Source organism: Photinus pyralis, unplaced genomic scaffold (assembly GCF_008802855.1).
Source record: "Photinus pyralis isolate 1611_PpyrPB1 unplaced genomic scaffold, Ppyr1.3 Ppyr1.4_unclustered_Scaffold1709, whole genome shotgun sequence".
NCBI classification, from domain to species: domain Eukaryota; kingdom Metazoa; phylum Arthropoda; class Insecta; order Coleoptera; family Lampyridae; genus Photinus; species Photinus pyralis.
Window position 1 is genome coordinate 73,106 of NW_022171067.1, and position 17,954 is coordinate 91,059.

Below are 17,954 nucleotides of genomic sequence, written 5' to 3' on the forward strand. Positions count from 1 at the left end.
GCGAAGGTATCTGTCGTTAAGTAACGTTGCCTGAACTTGCCAATGACTTCAGGTATTTTACAAGTTTATTTCATCCCATTTTATAAATATCGCACATATCTCGTCATAGGGGTGGATCAAGTTCCTGTATTAATTGTTTTTCAAATAAACCTACAAAGTTAAGCGTACGTAACCCGAAATCTCTCTTTTCTAACCTAAGAAATGCTTAATTCAAAACAAAACTGACAGGTAGTACATACGAGATGGGCGGTTCTATTTTTAGTACATATGCAATTATGAACTTATACATATGCAATTGTGAGAAATATATAGTGACGTAAAGTAGTTGTATATAAGGATTTTAGAGGAACCGATAATAATGCATATCATAATTCGCTAAAATATAGTGACGTTATTTGAGCGTTATTTAATAGTCGTAGATAAAAATTATTATTATTATGGTCGGTGTCTCTTGTGAGAACTCGGGTCTAGCCTGGTTAACTAATCGCATTAATTAAAATGAAGTAACGATTAGTGTCTTTGTCTGTGTGAATTTATGTAGGGTTCTCAAAAAAAAATCACACACGCACATTGCAAATCTAGGGATAGTATGTAATTCATACTTACCAACATAGCTAATGATGGGCACAATAGCCAAGTATAATAATTATTATTATTATTATTTGGAATAAAGGAAAACTTGACGCCAGTTTCAAAATGTTGTGTTGCGCATGCGCAATGCGAACTTTCTCATTTATTAAAGTATTTAAATGACAGTGGATACATGTGCGCTAGGAGTAAAAGCAAATCTAACATCACGTTCAACATTTGGTTTTGCGCATACTATAGCCATACCCATCAGGAGCTCGTTTGCTGGATTTGTTTACACATTTATTTTTTTATGTTATTTGAACAGATACAAAAAAATTAAAAAAACACTTTCTCATTGCCACTTTTTGAGCTCTACAAGACACCAAGAGATTTTGAATACAATGTTTCGTTTCGAAGAAATCATCGACTTTATTTTTTTATATGGCCCGTAAGAAAAGTGCATACTGTATTTAGATTTAGTACCATTTTTTATTACGAATACAACGATGTACGGAACCCAAAAAAAACGAAAGCTGTTAGTTTCAACAAAATGGTGCACCGGCGCACATCGCCCGAATACCTATCGGAGATATTTTCCATTTTCCACGAAATTTGTCCGCTTGGTCCTTTGGCACGACTAGGGTGTTGTGCGCTGGTGCACTATCTTGTTGAAGTAAACAGTTCCCAACCTTTCTTTTTTTGGTGTGCCGTACCTCGTTGTGTTCCTAATAAAAAATACTACTCAATGCAGTATACACTTTTTTATGAGTCATATAAAAAATCAGGTTGCTGATGATTTCTCTGAAACGAGACGTTGTATTGAAAATCTCTCAACGGTGTCTACTAGAGTTCCAATAGTGGCAATGAGAAAGTATTTTTTTATCTGTTCAAATAACATCAGAAAAACAAAAACAAAATCCGCATATTTGGGTTTTTCTTGCATATCTTTGGAAGTGTTCGGAATTTTCTGGTTTTCTTTTTAAGGAATAATAATTACGCTGATTGCACACATTTTCCATAATTTGGTCATCTTCGTATCTTCTATGGTTTTCGAAATACCCATCATAGGCACCCTTATCTTGGACACAGTGTGTAGTCGTGCATTTCCACAAAGTAACAAGTCACTACCTATTACCGTCGACACAGCAACTTTAGTAAAAAAAATTTAGCAATTTGACACAGCCATTTATTCACAGATTGACCGAGAGCATGCCTGACCTACTTCTGGCCAAAATAGGAGCTCCTAAAAGTGCACTCCACTCCCATTCCTTAGGTTAGGCCTTATGAGGCCAACCAATGCATTTCGTTCTATTCTCTTAATACTCTTTATCTTTAATTTTACATTTACCGTTTACTGTCCCTTTTAAAAACATTTCCATCAGTTGCCGCTCGAGATTTCAAACACAATATGCAGCTTCCAACCCTTTTTGAGCTCTAGGAGGTAACGTATTGTATATTAATAGATAATCCACCACTACTTTCTTTTTGGTTGAACTGCTGTGACAATCACTTTGTGATATAAATAACCAAGCATCATGCAATCACAAATATTATGTAGCGATAAATCGAATGTCACATTAAGAAAACGGTCAAATAGATTATACTTGTAAAATCAAATCTAGAGGGCCTTTTTAACAATGGAAGTATAGCGACATTTGCAGTTTCAATGTTGCATTAAAGGCAGATCTACGTCCACTATTATACACCCTTGTTTAAAATGAACGTTTACTATTATAATATTGTAAGCGCAAAATTCAAATTAAAACCCGATTCTCCATTACATGAACGTTGACAGATTGGACGTCTGGCTTAACGAAATTAACTTACAGGAACGTAATTGGCTTACGTTTTTTGCTTCTATAAAACCTCTAACGCCAAATACTTCTTTAAAAGTCCTTTATAATCCATAATGTGTTATATCGTTGTTTGATTTAAGATAAGCTGCTATTTATTGAACTAAAAGATCCCTTTTAAATACAAACTGATTTATAATAATCCCGGGGCTGACTTAGTAAAGATATATAGATCGCTCATGACAGGCGTTAGGTGTAGGTAGTCATAGCACGATTTAAAGATTTAAAACATTTCGAATTACCGAACGCAATGGTTTCGGCATTTTTAAGCTACAACCAGTTTCTTACAGTCTTAAATATATACCTGCTTCGAGTAATAAATAATCTACGTCAGTACATGATTAATAATCTGTCGTGACGTCGACGTAAACCTTCAAACAGCAGACACGTATATGATCGATTTTGGGCTATATAAAACCTATCGTAGGGCTTGGGCCAGCGAGAATGAAAGATATTTTGAGCGTAAACTTGTGAATCTGCAAAAAATCTATCGATAGCCACAATTCTTTAGAATATAATAATGACAAATGATTCTTTAGACATTTGGATAATAAAAGAAGTATGGGAATAACGAGCCCCATTGTGAATTCGGCACACGTTAAATTGATGGTGCTTTGAATGTGATAGGGATTATATTATAAAGATTGGTTGGAATATACGAAATAGGTCGTCAAATAAATTTGAAATATATTAATTAGTTGCTGCAAAAGTTCCCCTAAAAATGTCTCCCGGTAATTTACGATTTCATACAAAGTAGCACGCGAAAAAGAAGGTAACTGGAACGGGCAATTTGAATTTCAATTTTTACATCCGCTTCCTCACCTCCCTATCAATATTAAAATGTCCCGACACTGCATGTTTAAAGATAAGAGCCTGATAGAAAACCATTAATAGAATAATGCTCCTTAAACACCCTTTAAGTCAACCGACACCTGGATAAAAGATAAAATAACGAACGCGTTAGATTCGGTTGGCGCATAAAAGTTTATAGAAGTAGTTTTTGAAAAAAGGCAGACGACCAAACTAATTTAAAACTAAAAATGCGCTTAAAATGCGAGAAGTGGGTAAGTTTACGAGTAAGGGTCCCCATCAAAAAGAAAGAAAGCGGTCGTTTATCACATTTCGTCCGCATCACCGAATTCTTTTCCCAAATTTGTGAATAATGGAGCTCGACGGTTGCGGTTCGGACTCCAACAAAAATATATAAAAGAAAATTTACTACAGTTTTTTTCTGTGAAGTGGGCATTGACTTGACATTTGAAGATCTCGGCCAAGTGTTTTATATTTATGTCGTTTTACCTGAAACCTGTGTCCGTCAACTACATTTTGATGACCTCCTGTAAACATCCTTTTACATGTGTTTGCGTGATATCTACAAATGGGTTATATGTAAATTTTGAAGGGGATACTTTTTCAAAAATGCAAACCTTTAATTTGTCTCGCTCATAATCTAATGCATTAAATTGCATGTTATTTCTGAACAGGTATTCTATTAGACCAGCAGAGTCGTGTTTCATATCCAGCCCTTGTGTTTAGAAGACCGTAAATATAACTGACCGGTTATTGTTGTTAGGTATTTATATTACCAAACACATCTGACCTATTCTTTACCAGAAGAAATTACTAATGTCAATCATTTCTAAACGACCATTATACGCAAATGGGGCATAGAAAAAATTGGGAAGAGATTTTCAATTTACTTCTAAGTTTGGTAGCAACGTACTTAAAGTATGAATCGAGATATGAATATACAATACAGTTGACATTCTGATCATCATAAAAAGTTAACAACAATAACATTCTTTTTACTTACTCTTTGAAAATTAAGGTGGCGTAGTATCGGGAGTAAACTGAGTAGTGATGCACCTAATTGAAATGGTTTATGGTACTAAAGAAACATTCAACAAAATACAACAAAAATTTCACAAAATTTTTGAATTTTTAATTTATTTTTAATCTTTTTGAATTGAATCCATTTAAAAAACTTTTTTACCTGACCTCGTATACATACTTTGAAAACGTCAGATTATGCAACAATCATAACATACGATGTTTTGTAATAAACACATTTACCATAACTTCAAAAATCGAATATTGCAACTTTGGCTTATAACTCAAAAACAAAAGACTGTAGACCAGTTTCATTTTCAACATCGAGTTTATCTGACAAATTTGCCGGAAAATGAAAAATATGTTCGATAAGTATTATGGCACGATTAGGGTGTTGTGCGCGGTCTCACCATCCTGTTGAAACCAACAGTATTCGCGACTGGGGTACTTTCCATAATGCACACTGTTCGGGCAACGTTTATGACAACCCGTTTTTATTATTAATTATTAATTACCAGTACGGGAACCAACCTTTGATAACGCTTCGAGGCTATTTAAAATCCCGAGCTCTTAATAACCAAACGAGCTCTATCGTTGCTCAACACGTAATTATTCCTTTTTTCTCTTCGACTTCACTGATCCCTCCTACAACTCCGCAAAAGGTTGACAGTCAACATCCGACTAATTTTACCTTATTTCCATTACGCATCCTGTAGTTCTACTTACAAAATGCGCTTAATTCATTGGAAAATTATTGATTTAAAATAAAGTTAAAATTGCAAAAGACCGCTACAAAAATTTAAAAAAATCGACCCTATTAAAAATCTCCTGTTACACTCCCCCCTCTCCCATCAATTTCTTTATGCATTTCATTAACAGAAAAAACAAAGAATCAACTTTCCTTTGTATATTTATTTCTCCTATCAAATCTTGATTTGCAAAAGATAAAAGTCTAAAATGCATTGTTTGGGGACTGTGTTCGCAAGTCTCAAAATTTGTCTTCCGAATGTGACACATCATATCAGATTTACGAAATAAGTTCTGGTCCTGTATTATTTTCGGTTTTCTTTGGCATATTGATATAGCAGTTCCTGAAGGGGTTCCCCCTAATCTTAATATATGTATCCTGTAAAATTTTGACGAGGGAAAGTAAATAGGTAATACTTTTGCAGTTACAGGTACATTTTCCTGCTGAACCACTTCACATATCAATAATAAATAAATGTCAACTAAAAAGCGAACGTATGATTGTTTGGCGACTGAAAATGACTCTGTCATAGATATCTAAGGTTAAAAACTTTTTGATATTGTACTAAGTAAAAAAAATATTATACTAACAAAATTGACATTGAAACTGAAATTATGTTTTCCAATTTGTTATTAACATTTAGTATAATTGATTTACAAAAATCTATTTCATATTATAAGTGATAAATAGAAAACATATTTGTCTATTTAAAACGCTTTTCTGAGGAATATACAGAGTACAAACCGGCGCCCCTTTTTGTTACTGTCGAGATAATTGTTCAATACTGTTGCTTAACTCGCATGCTTGCCCGGTATGATCTACACTACTACCCCACTATTCTGCACTTCAAAAGGTCACACTAACTAGATTAAAAAAGAACACATAATCGCTTTGTTTTCACACTTCACTTTTTCAAATTAAAATTACTCGGCTTGCCTAAATTGACAACAGATTCAAAATTTACTGGGTTCGTAAACACAAGTGACAAAATTTCTAAAAACAAACACTTTCACTCACGTTCCCCAACACCACCTAAATTAAATCTACCCACAACAAATTTAATGTTCATCAAACACCGCACACGAATGTATTGAAAAACTTACTCACTTACTTTTAAATCACGTTTATGATTTTCACGGTATGCGGTTTTTTTATTCTTGAATGTAGACGCTGGCTTTATAATTGAGGACGTAAACTTCAAAAACTCTGATTCAAACGTAAAGTAATTGTGATTGAACCAAGGATTGAACTTAATAAATTCAATCCTCTAGTCTATGACGTCAAAATTGAGAACATCCAAGCGTCTTCCAGAATTGTTTTTATAACAAAACGTAAAAATTGTTCTTATCCAAACCCATTAATTTTAGCACATGTTCATTTTATATAGAAATAACACATAACACTTAAACTCTCAAGACAAGGAAATTAAACACAAAAAACGAACCATCTTTGGAGCGATCCAACAAATAAAAATTACGCAAACTAAGATTATACGTGTCGTTACAGCAGTACTTAATTTATTTGATCTTTCATGCCTTAGAATAATAGGAAAAAATACGATTCATAACTAATAATTAATGTTGTAATTGCGAAAAATGTTTATAACAATATAAATTATTTCATGGTACTACAAGCTGTGATACTGCCTTGTTCTGTTAACCCCATTAAAAGTACCGAGGCATGTTATTCCTTGTTTCCCCAGATCACTTTTCACACATTAAGTTGGTACTAATCAATCATCTTATAATAGAATTGTTTTATTAGGTACCTTTCACTAATTTGTGCTTCATGTTTCAGGCGAGAAACCGTTCAAATGTGAATACGAAGGCTGTGATCGACGATTCGCGAATTCCTCGGACCGAAAGAAACACTCTCACGTGCATACCTCCGATAAACCTTACAATTGTCGAGTTTCGGGCTGTGATAAATCCTACACGCATCCTTCCTCCCTGCGAAAACACATGAAAGTGCACGGTTGTTCGGGAAGATCGCCGCCGCACTACGACAGTGACGGCGAGGAATCAAATTCCTCCTCGGCGGGAAGTATATCGGTCGCGACTAGTCCGCAAATTGGACCACAAGTGCCGTGTAGTACTGCTCTTAGTGAATGGTATGTGTGCCAGCCGACACCGACACCTACCGACCCACTGGGAGGTCTGGGACACTTCGGACATGTACACCATGGTGCCGCCGCCGCATACTAACATTAGACCATCTCTAAATAATTTAAACGTTCCGTGCAATTTTTGAACTTAAAAAATTTTAAAGAAGAAAACGTGTACTTATATGCGAATTGCTTTGCAATAATTATGTGTTTGATTTTAAATGTCCTTATGTTGGTTTATGTAAATCGGATGACAGCGGCAGTTATAGAGCGTAATTTTAGTATAACACTGGCGCTGCCATCCAATTAGTATACACTAATATAACTCATTTTGTGCCTCTACCAATTCCTGCTTCCTGTAATATACGTTGTACAAACTCTTTTTATGAAGCTGCTCTACTACGATAACTATCAGGGATCTCTTGTGCTATCGACTGTACATAAATTTTTTTAACAGATCAGTATTCTAATTAGCGACAGGTTCATACTAAATCAAAAATATTTCTCTTCTACAAAACGGTTACATAAGGCGAGATTTAAAATTCAAATAAAATAGAAAGAAAAGGTATACAAACGAGACTTGTCAACTACAGGGTTCACAAATTATTATGATAAATAAGTTATGGTTGTTGGTTTTTATGATTAAAAATGAGCTAAGTTGTTGCCTGTTTTGGTTCATTAATAATACAATCCGGTGAGAAACATCTCCAACCTTGGACTGTTGTGTTATCCAAAATAAAAATTTGTAAATACCTGTTGAGGCATACCATCGCCGACGGTTATATTTCAAGTCGATTTGAAAATAGTCTTGTTATTAATGTATTTGTAAGAACTGGAGATTTTTCCTCTACTACAATCACGTTCATTCTTAATCTAGGTAAAATGCCTTTGAGCAAATCCGAAAGAGCACTGATCATATGTTATACATTGTGTGATATAAAAATTTTAATATAAAGTTGTAGAAAAAAGCGTATTGTATAATACTTATATGTATGTATATGTATACTGCAGTGTATTATATGTTTTCACGAATAAAAAAAATTATATTTATCGAATTAATATGTTGTCTTTTTTAATAGCCGCATATTTTTGCTTTCAGATTTATAGTGGGTCGAATGTGAATATTTATGAAGGAACTTGTTTCTTACTTTTTAGCTGTCTCATTCTAGACATTTTTTCATGTGTTTAAAATCTTAAGAATGTGTGCTGGATTTTAAACGATATTAATAACATTTTTTCTAGTGTATTTTTTTTGTAGGAGAAGAATGAGGAATCCCTTTCTAGTTAAGCATTCCTTCCTTACTATACCCACTTCAACTTCACTTTTTTTTAAGTAAACCTATTTCGTTAAAAAATACATGTTAAAATTAAGAAAGTGAGATTGTATCTAATTTCTAGATCTCAACTTGGTGGTGTCCGTTTAATTAAATCATATTTTCTCATACATATTAAAACAGGAATTCCATTCAGGCGAAATCTGATCATTAAAATTGTTTATGGCAAATTTGTACACACAAATTATAGTTATATCATCTACTAATATAAAACAACACTTTAGGGTTTATTTAAAAAATTAATTTGAGTTTGGATGATGAAAGATAAATATTTATTAAGATATGATCGCCTTGCATATTTTGTCTTTGAAATGTGGGTGCGTATGCTTTGGATGGTAATAAAATTATTTTTGAATAAATTTTGCTTTATTCATAGCATATTGTGATGCCTCATTGGCTGTGTAGGCGATTAAAGGTGCTCTACAAAGTAAGCACTGTCACTAAAAGCATGAAACCGGAACGGTGTCGACCGTTGGTGGCATTGGTGCCTCTTAGGGTTCCATACTTTGCATAGGGCACAAACCAACTTCTAAAATATTGGTACCGCATATCACAGTGATTGTTGGGTTTTCTTCTTGCCGTTCCGTGATTTAATGTGGAACTGATCTTCTGACCTTCAGAATCTTTCCCATGGCTATCAAACGATTGGAAATGGTTTTTTAGGTCACATTTAATTGTTCTGCAAGTTGTTGTTGCGTTTCATCCAGGAATGTTTGCAATTCGACGTCTTCTAACTGAGTTTCTCGTTTTTCACGTCAAAATCTCCACTTTAAAATGTTTTGAACCACTCACAACATTGTGTAAGCCCAAGAGCATCCTATTCATAAGCTTCTACAAGCATTCCATGCGATTTGGAGGCATTCTTCTTCAGGAAAAAGTAAAATGTCCGCAAATCGGTGTTTATATAGGCACAAAACTCGAGTATGGAACTTGAATTTTTGTAAATTGGATACTGTTGCCAAATGTCAAAGCGATCTATAGAATCGACACACCCTGTTTTGTACCGCAAGCCATATATTGGGAATTTTCGATGTCATATTTGTAGTTCTATGTAGACAAACAGAATTAATGTATTTTTTGCGAAGGATCCATGAGTCCGTTGACGTTAGCGTTCATGTACGTTTGCGCTTGCCTGATTCTATAAACAGATTGGAGTAAGTAGTAGGTACGTTGCACGCTCATTTGAAAGGCCTCGTGGGTCCTTGGCGAAAAAATACATTACCGTTTCCCTATAGTGCGTTCTACCTGGACACACTTTATGTATAACATTTCTAAATAGGATAGAGTTTGTTTAAATTTTGAGGTTCTCAGAAGCATGAAATAAAGCAGTAAGAGGCCCCATTTACGCAGTAACACAAGAGATCGTGCTTGTGGTTGAGAAATCTTCTGCCTTATGGATTTCGTTGGAGCGTCCAGCGTACGCGGCCCGCCACAACGTCCAGCCGTGACACACTGCTACAATTGGCTAATGAAAATGATTTTATGATGTTGATGAGTTCGTGAACGACCCGGCGTCGACGGCGGTCCACTGCGTCTTCCAGGCGACCAATGTAGCAGTGTGTCATGACTGGACGTTGCCGCGGGCCGCGAACGCTGGACGCCTCAACGAAATGTAGCACTTGTGGACGGTACACCCTCAAAACAACGCAGGAATGCGGGAACGGGAGCGAGACGGACGCGGTCTATTATATTATGTACAGCGGGATATGCAAGTATCAATACACTGATGCAGCGCTTTCCATCCGTTATACTTGCACATCCCGCTGTACAAAGATATTCTGCGTCCATCCCGCTGCCGTTCTCACATTCCCGCGTCGGTTTGAGTGGACCTTAAAGGATCCCCCACACCAATGCAATAGGTCAGTAGTGGTAGAGGGGGCGGCGCGAAAGCGCGAGAAGCTGGAAAAAGTTCATATACAGGGTGATAATTTGAAAACTTACCATCCCCCATGTCTTAGTAAATAAACGAGATATTTTAAAAATTCCAAATCCGTTTCGGTAATTCGAAGGGGGAATCACAATAACATAGTTGGCGACGCACCCCCTCCAACCCCCTGCGCCCCAGCCACTCCAACTTTTAAATCTTAAATAGTGACCCCCCATGTGTGATACGCCGTTGGAAAGCTCTGAAAAAATGCTTTCCAACAATAGCAAATAGCATTACATTTAGGTTAGTAATTATCGTGCAAATCAAAAATAAATTAATAATCGTGCATTTCTGTCAAAAAAGTAGGGGAAGGGGGGGGGGGTCAGTTCTTAAACTGTTACCACCCTGATACCATGTTAATATTTCTACCTTATAGTCTTTGTTATACATCTCGGTGTTCAAAAATGACAATTTGATGGTAATAATAAAAATATAGAGTAATAGCATTGACTTTATACACTATAGACAAACGGAGAGATAGGGAAAAATGGCAGCCGCTTACTGTAGCGAATATTTGCGTTAAATAGGCAACTTATTAAACACATTGCAATGCATGTACTAATGATGACGTCGAATGGGACGACATATGAACGCATGCAAATTTATGACGTTTCATTCGTTTAATTTTTGATTCTGTACATTTTTGTTTGAACTACTCTTAATAGTATTACAAAGACCATTTACAAAATTTAAAGTTCTTAGCAACAATTTAACAGACATGGCCGATACACAGCGTTTTTTTCCTAATTTCAAAGGATTTGTGTAAAATTAATGGTTCCTTGGCGTCATTAAGGTTTGATGTGGTTTTCTGAGAAGCTGTTCACATCGTGTGCAAGTGCAATTAAACTTTTCGATCGCAAAGTAGATCAACTCACTCTTCCAGTAATGTACCTAGTGTTATCAACTTCAATGTCCAAGATGGAGTTTTCTAATGACGACTGAAAAAATGCAGAAGATGAACATGATGGCGATTCTGAACATTTCTTTACGAAGCCAAATACACGTGCCACCAAGCTCAGAAAAGCCCCGGAAAATATGCGAACTAATTTTGAAATAATTCAGGCTGGCCAATAGAAAGCCTGCAAAACGACGCGGTACATTCCGCGCCATAATTATTAATTATTCCGTTCTGACAGTTTGCGCTTCACGTTATTTGCTTCTTGTATTTGCTTTATTTTACGTTTTCCGTCTCCAGTTTATACAAACTCGTCTTTTTCAAGACGCATATAGCTTGGATCTACGATCTGATAAGGTATGTAATTCCCTTAAAGTGTTTTTAAATGTAAAACTGTACCTAACCTTACATGAATCTTAGAGTGCTAATTGAGGTAAAACTTGTTACAGAAGTCCTAACTCATGAGTTTGGAGAGGAAACTTGTTCACTCTGAAGCTCGTAATATAATCCGTAAAGTGGTCGAATTCTTTGATCGACAAAAAGATGCAGGTCGTTGCCCGTTGGAGTTTCCCTTTAGAAAAGGCAACCGAGTTAGCTGCCGCTGCAGTTGGGAAGTCAGTTAGTTTTATAAAACAAATTCGCAAAGAATCGGATGAAGCTGGGCCCTCCAAGTTAAAATCTCCTAAGAAAAAACGTCACGTGGAGCCAACAAACAAGATCGATTTTGATGAAGCTGATCAGTGTATTTTACGAAGAACTGTCCAAGAAATATATACAGTTGAACGTAAGGTACCAACTTTGAATGTGCTCGTAGAAAAAATGCAAGAGAAGATCAACTATACAGGTGGAAGGGAAACTCTTCGCAAGCAATTGTGGAAACTTGGTTTTCGATACAAGAAGTGTCATGACAAACGTAGGTTGTTAATGGAAAGAAGTGACATCGTAGCATGGCGTTCTCGTTACTTAAGAACATTAAGAGAAAATGAACAACGTGAAGGTGATAAGAGACCCATTATATACTTGGACGAAACCTATATCCACCCATCGTATGGAGTGAGTAAATGCTGGCAATCAGATGAAGTATCGGGAGTTTATAAATCCAATAGGGCTGGCCAGAGGTACATCATAGTCCATGCTGGTGGTCGTTCTGGTTTTGTAGAGGATGGTTTGTTGATATTTAAGTCGCACAGTAAATCGGGGGATTATCACGATGATATGAATCATACTAACTTTATGCAGTGGTTAGAGAAGCAGCTGATACCAAATTTACCAGCAAACTCAATTATTGTGGTTATGGATAACGCACCCTACCATAGTGTTCAAATAAATAAGCCGCCAACAATGAATAATCGTAAGGAGGTGATACGATCTTGGTTAGAATCAAACAACATTAGTACGACAGATGACATGCGGAAGGCCGAGTTGTTAATGTTAGTAAAGAACATTTCTCACAGCAAGACATATTATGTAGACGAACTACTCAAACAACATCAACACACCGTTGTACGATTGCCACCATATCACTGTGAGCTTAATCCAATCGAGCTAATTTGGAGTACTATGAAGAGGAAAGTAGCAATGAATAATGTCGGGCAAAGTAATAGTAATATTGTTCAATTGGTAAAAAATGCTTGTGCTGAAATTACGCAACAGGAATGGGAAAAGCATTGCATTCATGTGAAACATATTGCAGAACAAATGTGGGAAGCTGATTATTTAACAGAGGAATTTATTGAGAGCGTAGAATTTGTTGTGAACACCGGGAGTTCTGATGAGGATGAGTTGTCAAGTGATGATAATGAATGAAAAAAGTTAAAGGTTGTGTGTTAATTTAGTCAATGTGAGTGTTATTAATTTCAATATGATTGTTTCAATAACTGTCCATATTTACACACCAGAAATGCATCAGAATTCAAAATTGTGTTAAAAATCTAACAATTTTAAATGTGTTTACGTTTTTGTAAATCCAAGTATAAATAAATGATTTTAATGTTTCCCCCTGATGTTATGCAACTCATATAGCGCGTGGCCTACTTATTTATATTTTACGAAAAATCAAATTTTGCATCAGAATGTACGGCCTAAATTTCTAGCGCCCTCGGACACGCCCTGTCAGGGACTTTCTGAGCTTGGTGGCACTGTATATCTATATCTAGTGACTTTACTGGAATTTAAAAAAGTGATAATTCTTGGAATTCCGCTATATTAACCTAACAACAAAATGACCGGTCTTTGAAGGCGACGATAATCTGAACCTTTTTTGTTTGACAATTTTTCCTGTATCTCTAAAAATGAAGTGGTGGGGGGTATTCAAAGGTTTCCGTGAAGAACACCCTGCATATTAGAAACGACTGAGCCGATTTTAACAAACTCGGGTTAATTGAAAAGAGTTATTCTTCGGCTATAAATATTATAATATAAGTTTTGTTAGTTTCACATATCGCCGCATGAGGGCTTTTTTCGACATTCCGACAGTAGTGGTTAATTTTCTCAAAAAAATTAAATGCATTGGTTCGATTTTTTTTTCATGAAAAAGTAGCTAACTGATGCCTAAACCGCATCTCGATATCTTGTTCCTAACCTAAAATTTAGGCCAAAGAAAATTTTATACCCTCAAAATTTTATTTTTTTAAACTAATTTTTCCGGAATTAGTTTTATTATATAATTTGTGGCCCTAAGGTGGATCGATTTAAAAAAGGAAGCTTTTAATGCCGCCGTAAATGCTCGAATCTATCTATGTCAGGATCTATGTCATATAATATATCTCAAGATATCAAGATGCTGTTTTCGCGAGCTTGTTTAGGCATCATTTAGCTACTTTCTCATAAAACAAATTGAACCAATGCATTTAATTTTTTTGAGAAAATTAACCATTTCTGTCGGAATGTGGAAAAAAGCTCTCAAGCGGTGATATGTGAAACTAACAAAACTTCAAATAGTATAATGTTTGCAGCTGGAGAACAGCTCTTTTCAATTAACCCGAGTTTGACAAAATCGGCTCAGTCGTTTCTAATATACAGGGTGTTCTTTACGGAAACCTTTGAATACCCCTCAGCACTTCATTTTTAGAGATACAGGAAAAATTGTCAAACAAAAAAGGTTCAGATTATCGTCGACTCCAAAGACCGGACATCTTTTTGTTAGGTTAATGTAGCGGGATTCATAGAAACATCACTTTTTTAGATTCCAGATTGCAGTTACGCCCCCTAGCGGACATTTCAGAAACTTAAAAATATTTTCCAGGTTTTGCTCGTGGCCGTTTTAGTAATAACTTTTTTACCGCAAGCCTCTACGATGGATAGGTTCTCGGATACAGCACCTTGCATTCTTAGTTGGCCACCCAGTCCTATATGATGGTACATGAAAAAAATAGATTTTTTACTATAACTTTTAGAGTAATAAACGTGGAAAAATTCCTTCCTCGGTGCAAGTATCGGCTTTGTAGCTCAGTGGTAGAGCGTTGAACTGCAAAACCGGAGGTCGGGTGTTCGAACCTGGGTTGAGGTGAATTTTTCGTCTGTGGCAGAGATGGGAATTTCCTTAGATCAGTTTCGAGCATTTTGCCGGCTACTTCGAATTAGGTTTTCCTGCAGTTTTCCCAATTCGTAAGGTAAATACTGGAATAGTATAGAACAATTTAAGACCTTCTACAGGGGCACCTCTAAAAAGCAATATGCGGGTCACTTTGTAATTGGGCGTAAGCCTGTTGAGGGCCTAGAGTAAGAGGGACAATAAATAAATAAATAAATAAATAAAATAAATAAATAAAGTAAATAAATAAAAAAATAAAAGTATCGTCACCATAACGAATCACATAGGCAGGACCGGATTTACCATGTAGCCATGGGGGCCTGGGACCATAGCGGCACTTTTTTAGGGCGGCAAAAAACCGAATTTGGGAAATAATATTACCGTAATACTATCTGGAACAATTTATTCTCTCAATAATAAAGAACTACTTGAGATCTAGTCAAACACAAAAAAGACTACTAGCAGTTGTAGTTATTGAAAGTGACGGAATAGTTAATAGAGATTATGAATGTTAAAGTAATGCCCAGTCAAATTAGTGCTCTAGAACCTAAAAATTGCTCGAGAGTTGGAAATCGTTTTAACCCCTTTAAGGGGCCCTGAATAACATGTACGAGTATATGAGTTTGCGACGGTTTGTAGGTGGTGCGTCAGATTTGAGAGCCTAAAAAGCGCAAAATTTTTGCACTTTTTTGAACATTTCGCTTATAACTCGAAAAGTACTTATCCTACAGAAAATTTTACGCTCTTCTTTTCTAAAGAGCATTAAATTATGCATGTAATGGCGTTTGAAGCATTGAAATAAGTTTAGACGTTCAGCCGCAATCACCCGTCAAAGATGGGCGATTTTTACAAACTTAGCTCAAAAGTTGACAATCCTCAACTTCTAACGCCCGTAGGTCGAAAACGACTGCATTGATTGAAAAATGTCCTAGGATTAAACTGTAATTGTTAATCAGATGCTTTTTGAAATTTGCAATTCGCTCACTCCAGTGCTGAGATATAATTTTTAAACCTTAGCGCCAAATTTCCGCTAAGGCAGTCCAACGCCGGAAACTTTGCCTGAACTCAAAACTTCTCACTCTCTTCCCTTTGTTCAAGCAAAACTGAACGTAATCTACTGAATTTAAACTCAAATAATTTTAACTAACTGAGGACAAACTTTAATCACTTCATGTACCTACCTATTCAGAACTTTTCACTAAGTTTCTGATTTTTTCTGTTCCAGAATTGTTCACTGGTCATGTAATTTGAAGACAACAGGCAAACAATGGCGGGTGTAACTTGTTTTATGTGCGGGAATGTTGTGCAAGAGGGCGCGGATAGAGGGACATTGAAGGAAAAGTCACTTCGAACGTTCATTGAGGCCAGTAGGAGGAGAAATGATGGGCATCATACGTGGTGACTCAGAAATCTGTGTCGCAAAGGTGTCTACACGAAGGAGTCTAACATTGTAAAGGCTGAAAAAGAAGCAGGAACCGGAAGCCGTGTGACAAGAGGGCACGAGGAATTCAACTTCAATGTTTCAAACGCCATTCGACGCATAATTTAATGCTCTTTAGAAAAGAAAAGAGTAAAATTTTCTGTAGGATACGTACTTTTCGAGTTATAAACGAAATTTTCAAAAAAGTGCAAAAAAATAACGAACAAATTATTTTTTCATCCAAGCGAACAAAGTAGAAAAACCCTAGTAGCAACACAGTCGTACGGACGGACAAAGTGGCCACAATAGCGCATTTTTTAAAATTTTTTAGAAATGCGCTAAAAGCAAAAGAAAGTTAATGAAGTGACGATGACGAGGAGAACGAAACAGAGAGGACACAAAAAATTTGAATTTTGAATTTTTGTTATACATTCCGACGTTTGTATAATGTTTAATGTAAGGCCTCAAATAAATTAATGAAAGTGGCCCTAAGAAATCTGCATAAGGGATTGTTTTTACATTAAAGGGTTAAAGGTTTACCTATATTTTAATATTGGGTCTTAACTTGATTGTAAGGATTTGTTTCGGAACTGATAACGTAAACGTTTCCTTGCATCTCTTTATCATTTTGTGTATGTTAAATGTTCAAGTAATTTTAAAAGCGCCAATGGTAGAGGTTTAAGAGAAATCCTTGTCGAGAGAGTGAGTTTTGTCTTGGAATAAATTACACTTATAGGTAGGTGTTATTGATCATGCAGAGGATCAACACAACGTTTAGCACTTTCAATTACATATGCTTTTGAGACGGAGTTAGTAAAAATTTAGGGGATGAAGAATCATTAGTGTGAAGTAAATTTAATCATCGGTTTGCAAATTGCCAGTCTAAAACCCTTTAACATTGATCTAATGTCCCAGACCCCAAGTACGTCTACGCGTTAATGTAACGAATGACGTAAGTAAAAAATACTAAATAATTGCGATTTAATTTAATTTCAATCGACTTTTTATTAAGCGCTGCTTCCGTTTTGATTAAAACTTTGGTAAAAGTTCCACTTTTCGCCAACGGAATCGAGTTTATTTCGAACGCGACTTTCTCCTCGACGAATGTGTGAAAATGTTTGTCTTTTTTCGTTTTCATTTAGTTACATTCCCTTACACACTTTCACTAAAAGTATTTGCTTACAAAAAAGTGAAATGGCAAAATCAAATACTTACTTTTTTTGATGTACGTTACGTCATTAACGTATACGTTTTATAACTGCAAAACGCAATTCAATAAAAACCTCCGTTCGTTTGAAAAGCGGAAAACTCGAGCGATGTTTGGTTGATAAAAGCACATTACATTACGTAGCAAGAAGGTAGTTTCGAGAAATATTCCTTAAAAAGCTTTTTATTTTCTTTTCCGCGAGAAGTAGGTACTTACTTGTTACAAAACATCGGAATAACTCCTCGCTTAATGTTACTTTTTAAGCTTGAATTTTTCATTTATTTATCTACAGAGTTTATGCTGACATTCAAAATATATTAGAGCAAAAACGTAGCCTATATGTGAAGCTTGTAGAAGTACCTATCTTTGCTTTGCCTTTTTAGAAAATGGTAGTTCACTGAGTACAAATATAACAATAGGCTGGGAGAAAAAGAACTAACGAAGAAAAAACCAGCCAAATTAATATTGAACTTTATAGCAAATCCTAAAGAATTAATATTTGACACATACCATAAAAAAACTATCATTTAAACA

At 35.7% G+C, this 17,954-nt stretch overlaps 2 protein-coding genes across 2 annotated transcripts; both read left to right on the forward strand.

Moving 5' to 3' along the window:
• Positions 1-2,800: 2,800 nt before the first annotated feature.
• LOC116181697 (zinc finger protein ZIC 4-like) lies at positions 2,801-8,129 on the forward strand. The gene is made up of 2 exons (XM_031502105.1): positions 2,801-2,885; positions 6,799-8,129. Exons 1-2 carry the CDS (start codon positions 2,816-2,818, stop codon positions 7,203-7,205), a joined length of 477 nt encoding a protein of 158 aa, XP_031357965.1. The 5' UTR covers positions 2,801-2,815; the 3' UTR covers positions 7,206-8,129.
• A 4,428-nt stretch (positions 8,130-12,557) lies between these two features.
• Positions 12,558-13,131, forward strand: LOC116181698. The gene has a single exon (XM_031502106.1). It carries the CDS (start codon positions 12,603-12,605, stop codon positions 13,065-13,067), a length of 465 nt encoding a protein of 154 aa, XP_031357966.1. The 5' UTR covers positions 12,558-12,602; the 3' UTR covers positions 13,068-13,131.
• Positions 13,132-17,954: the final 4,823 nt, after the last annotated feature.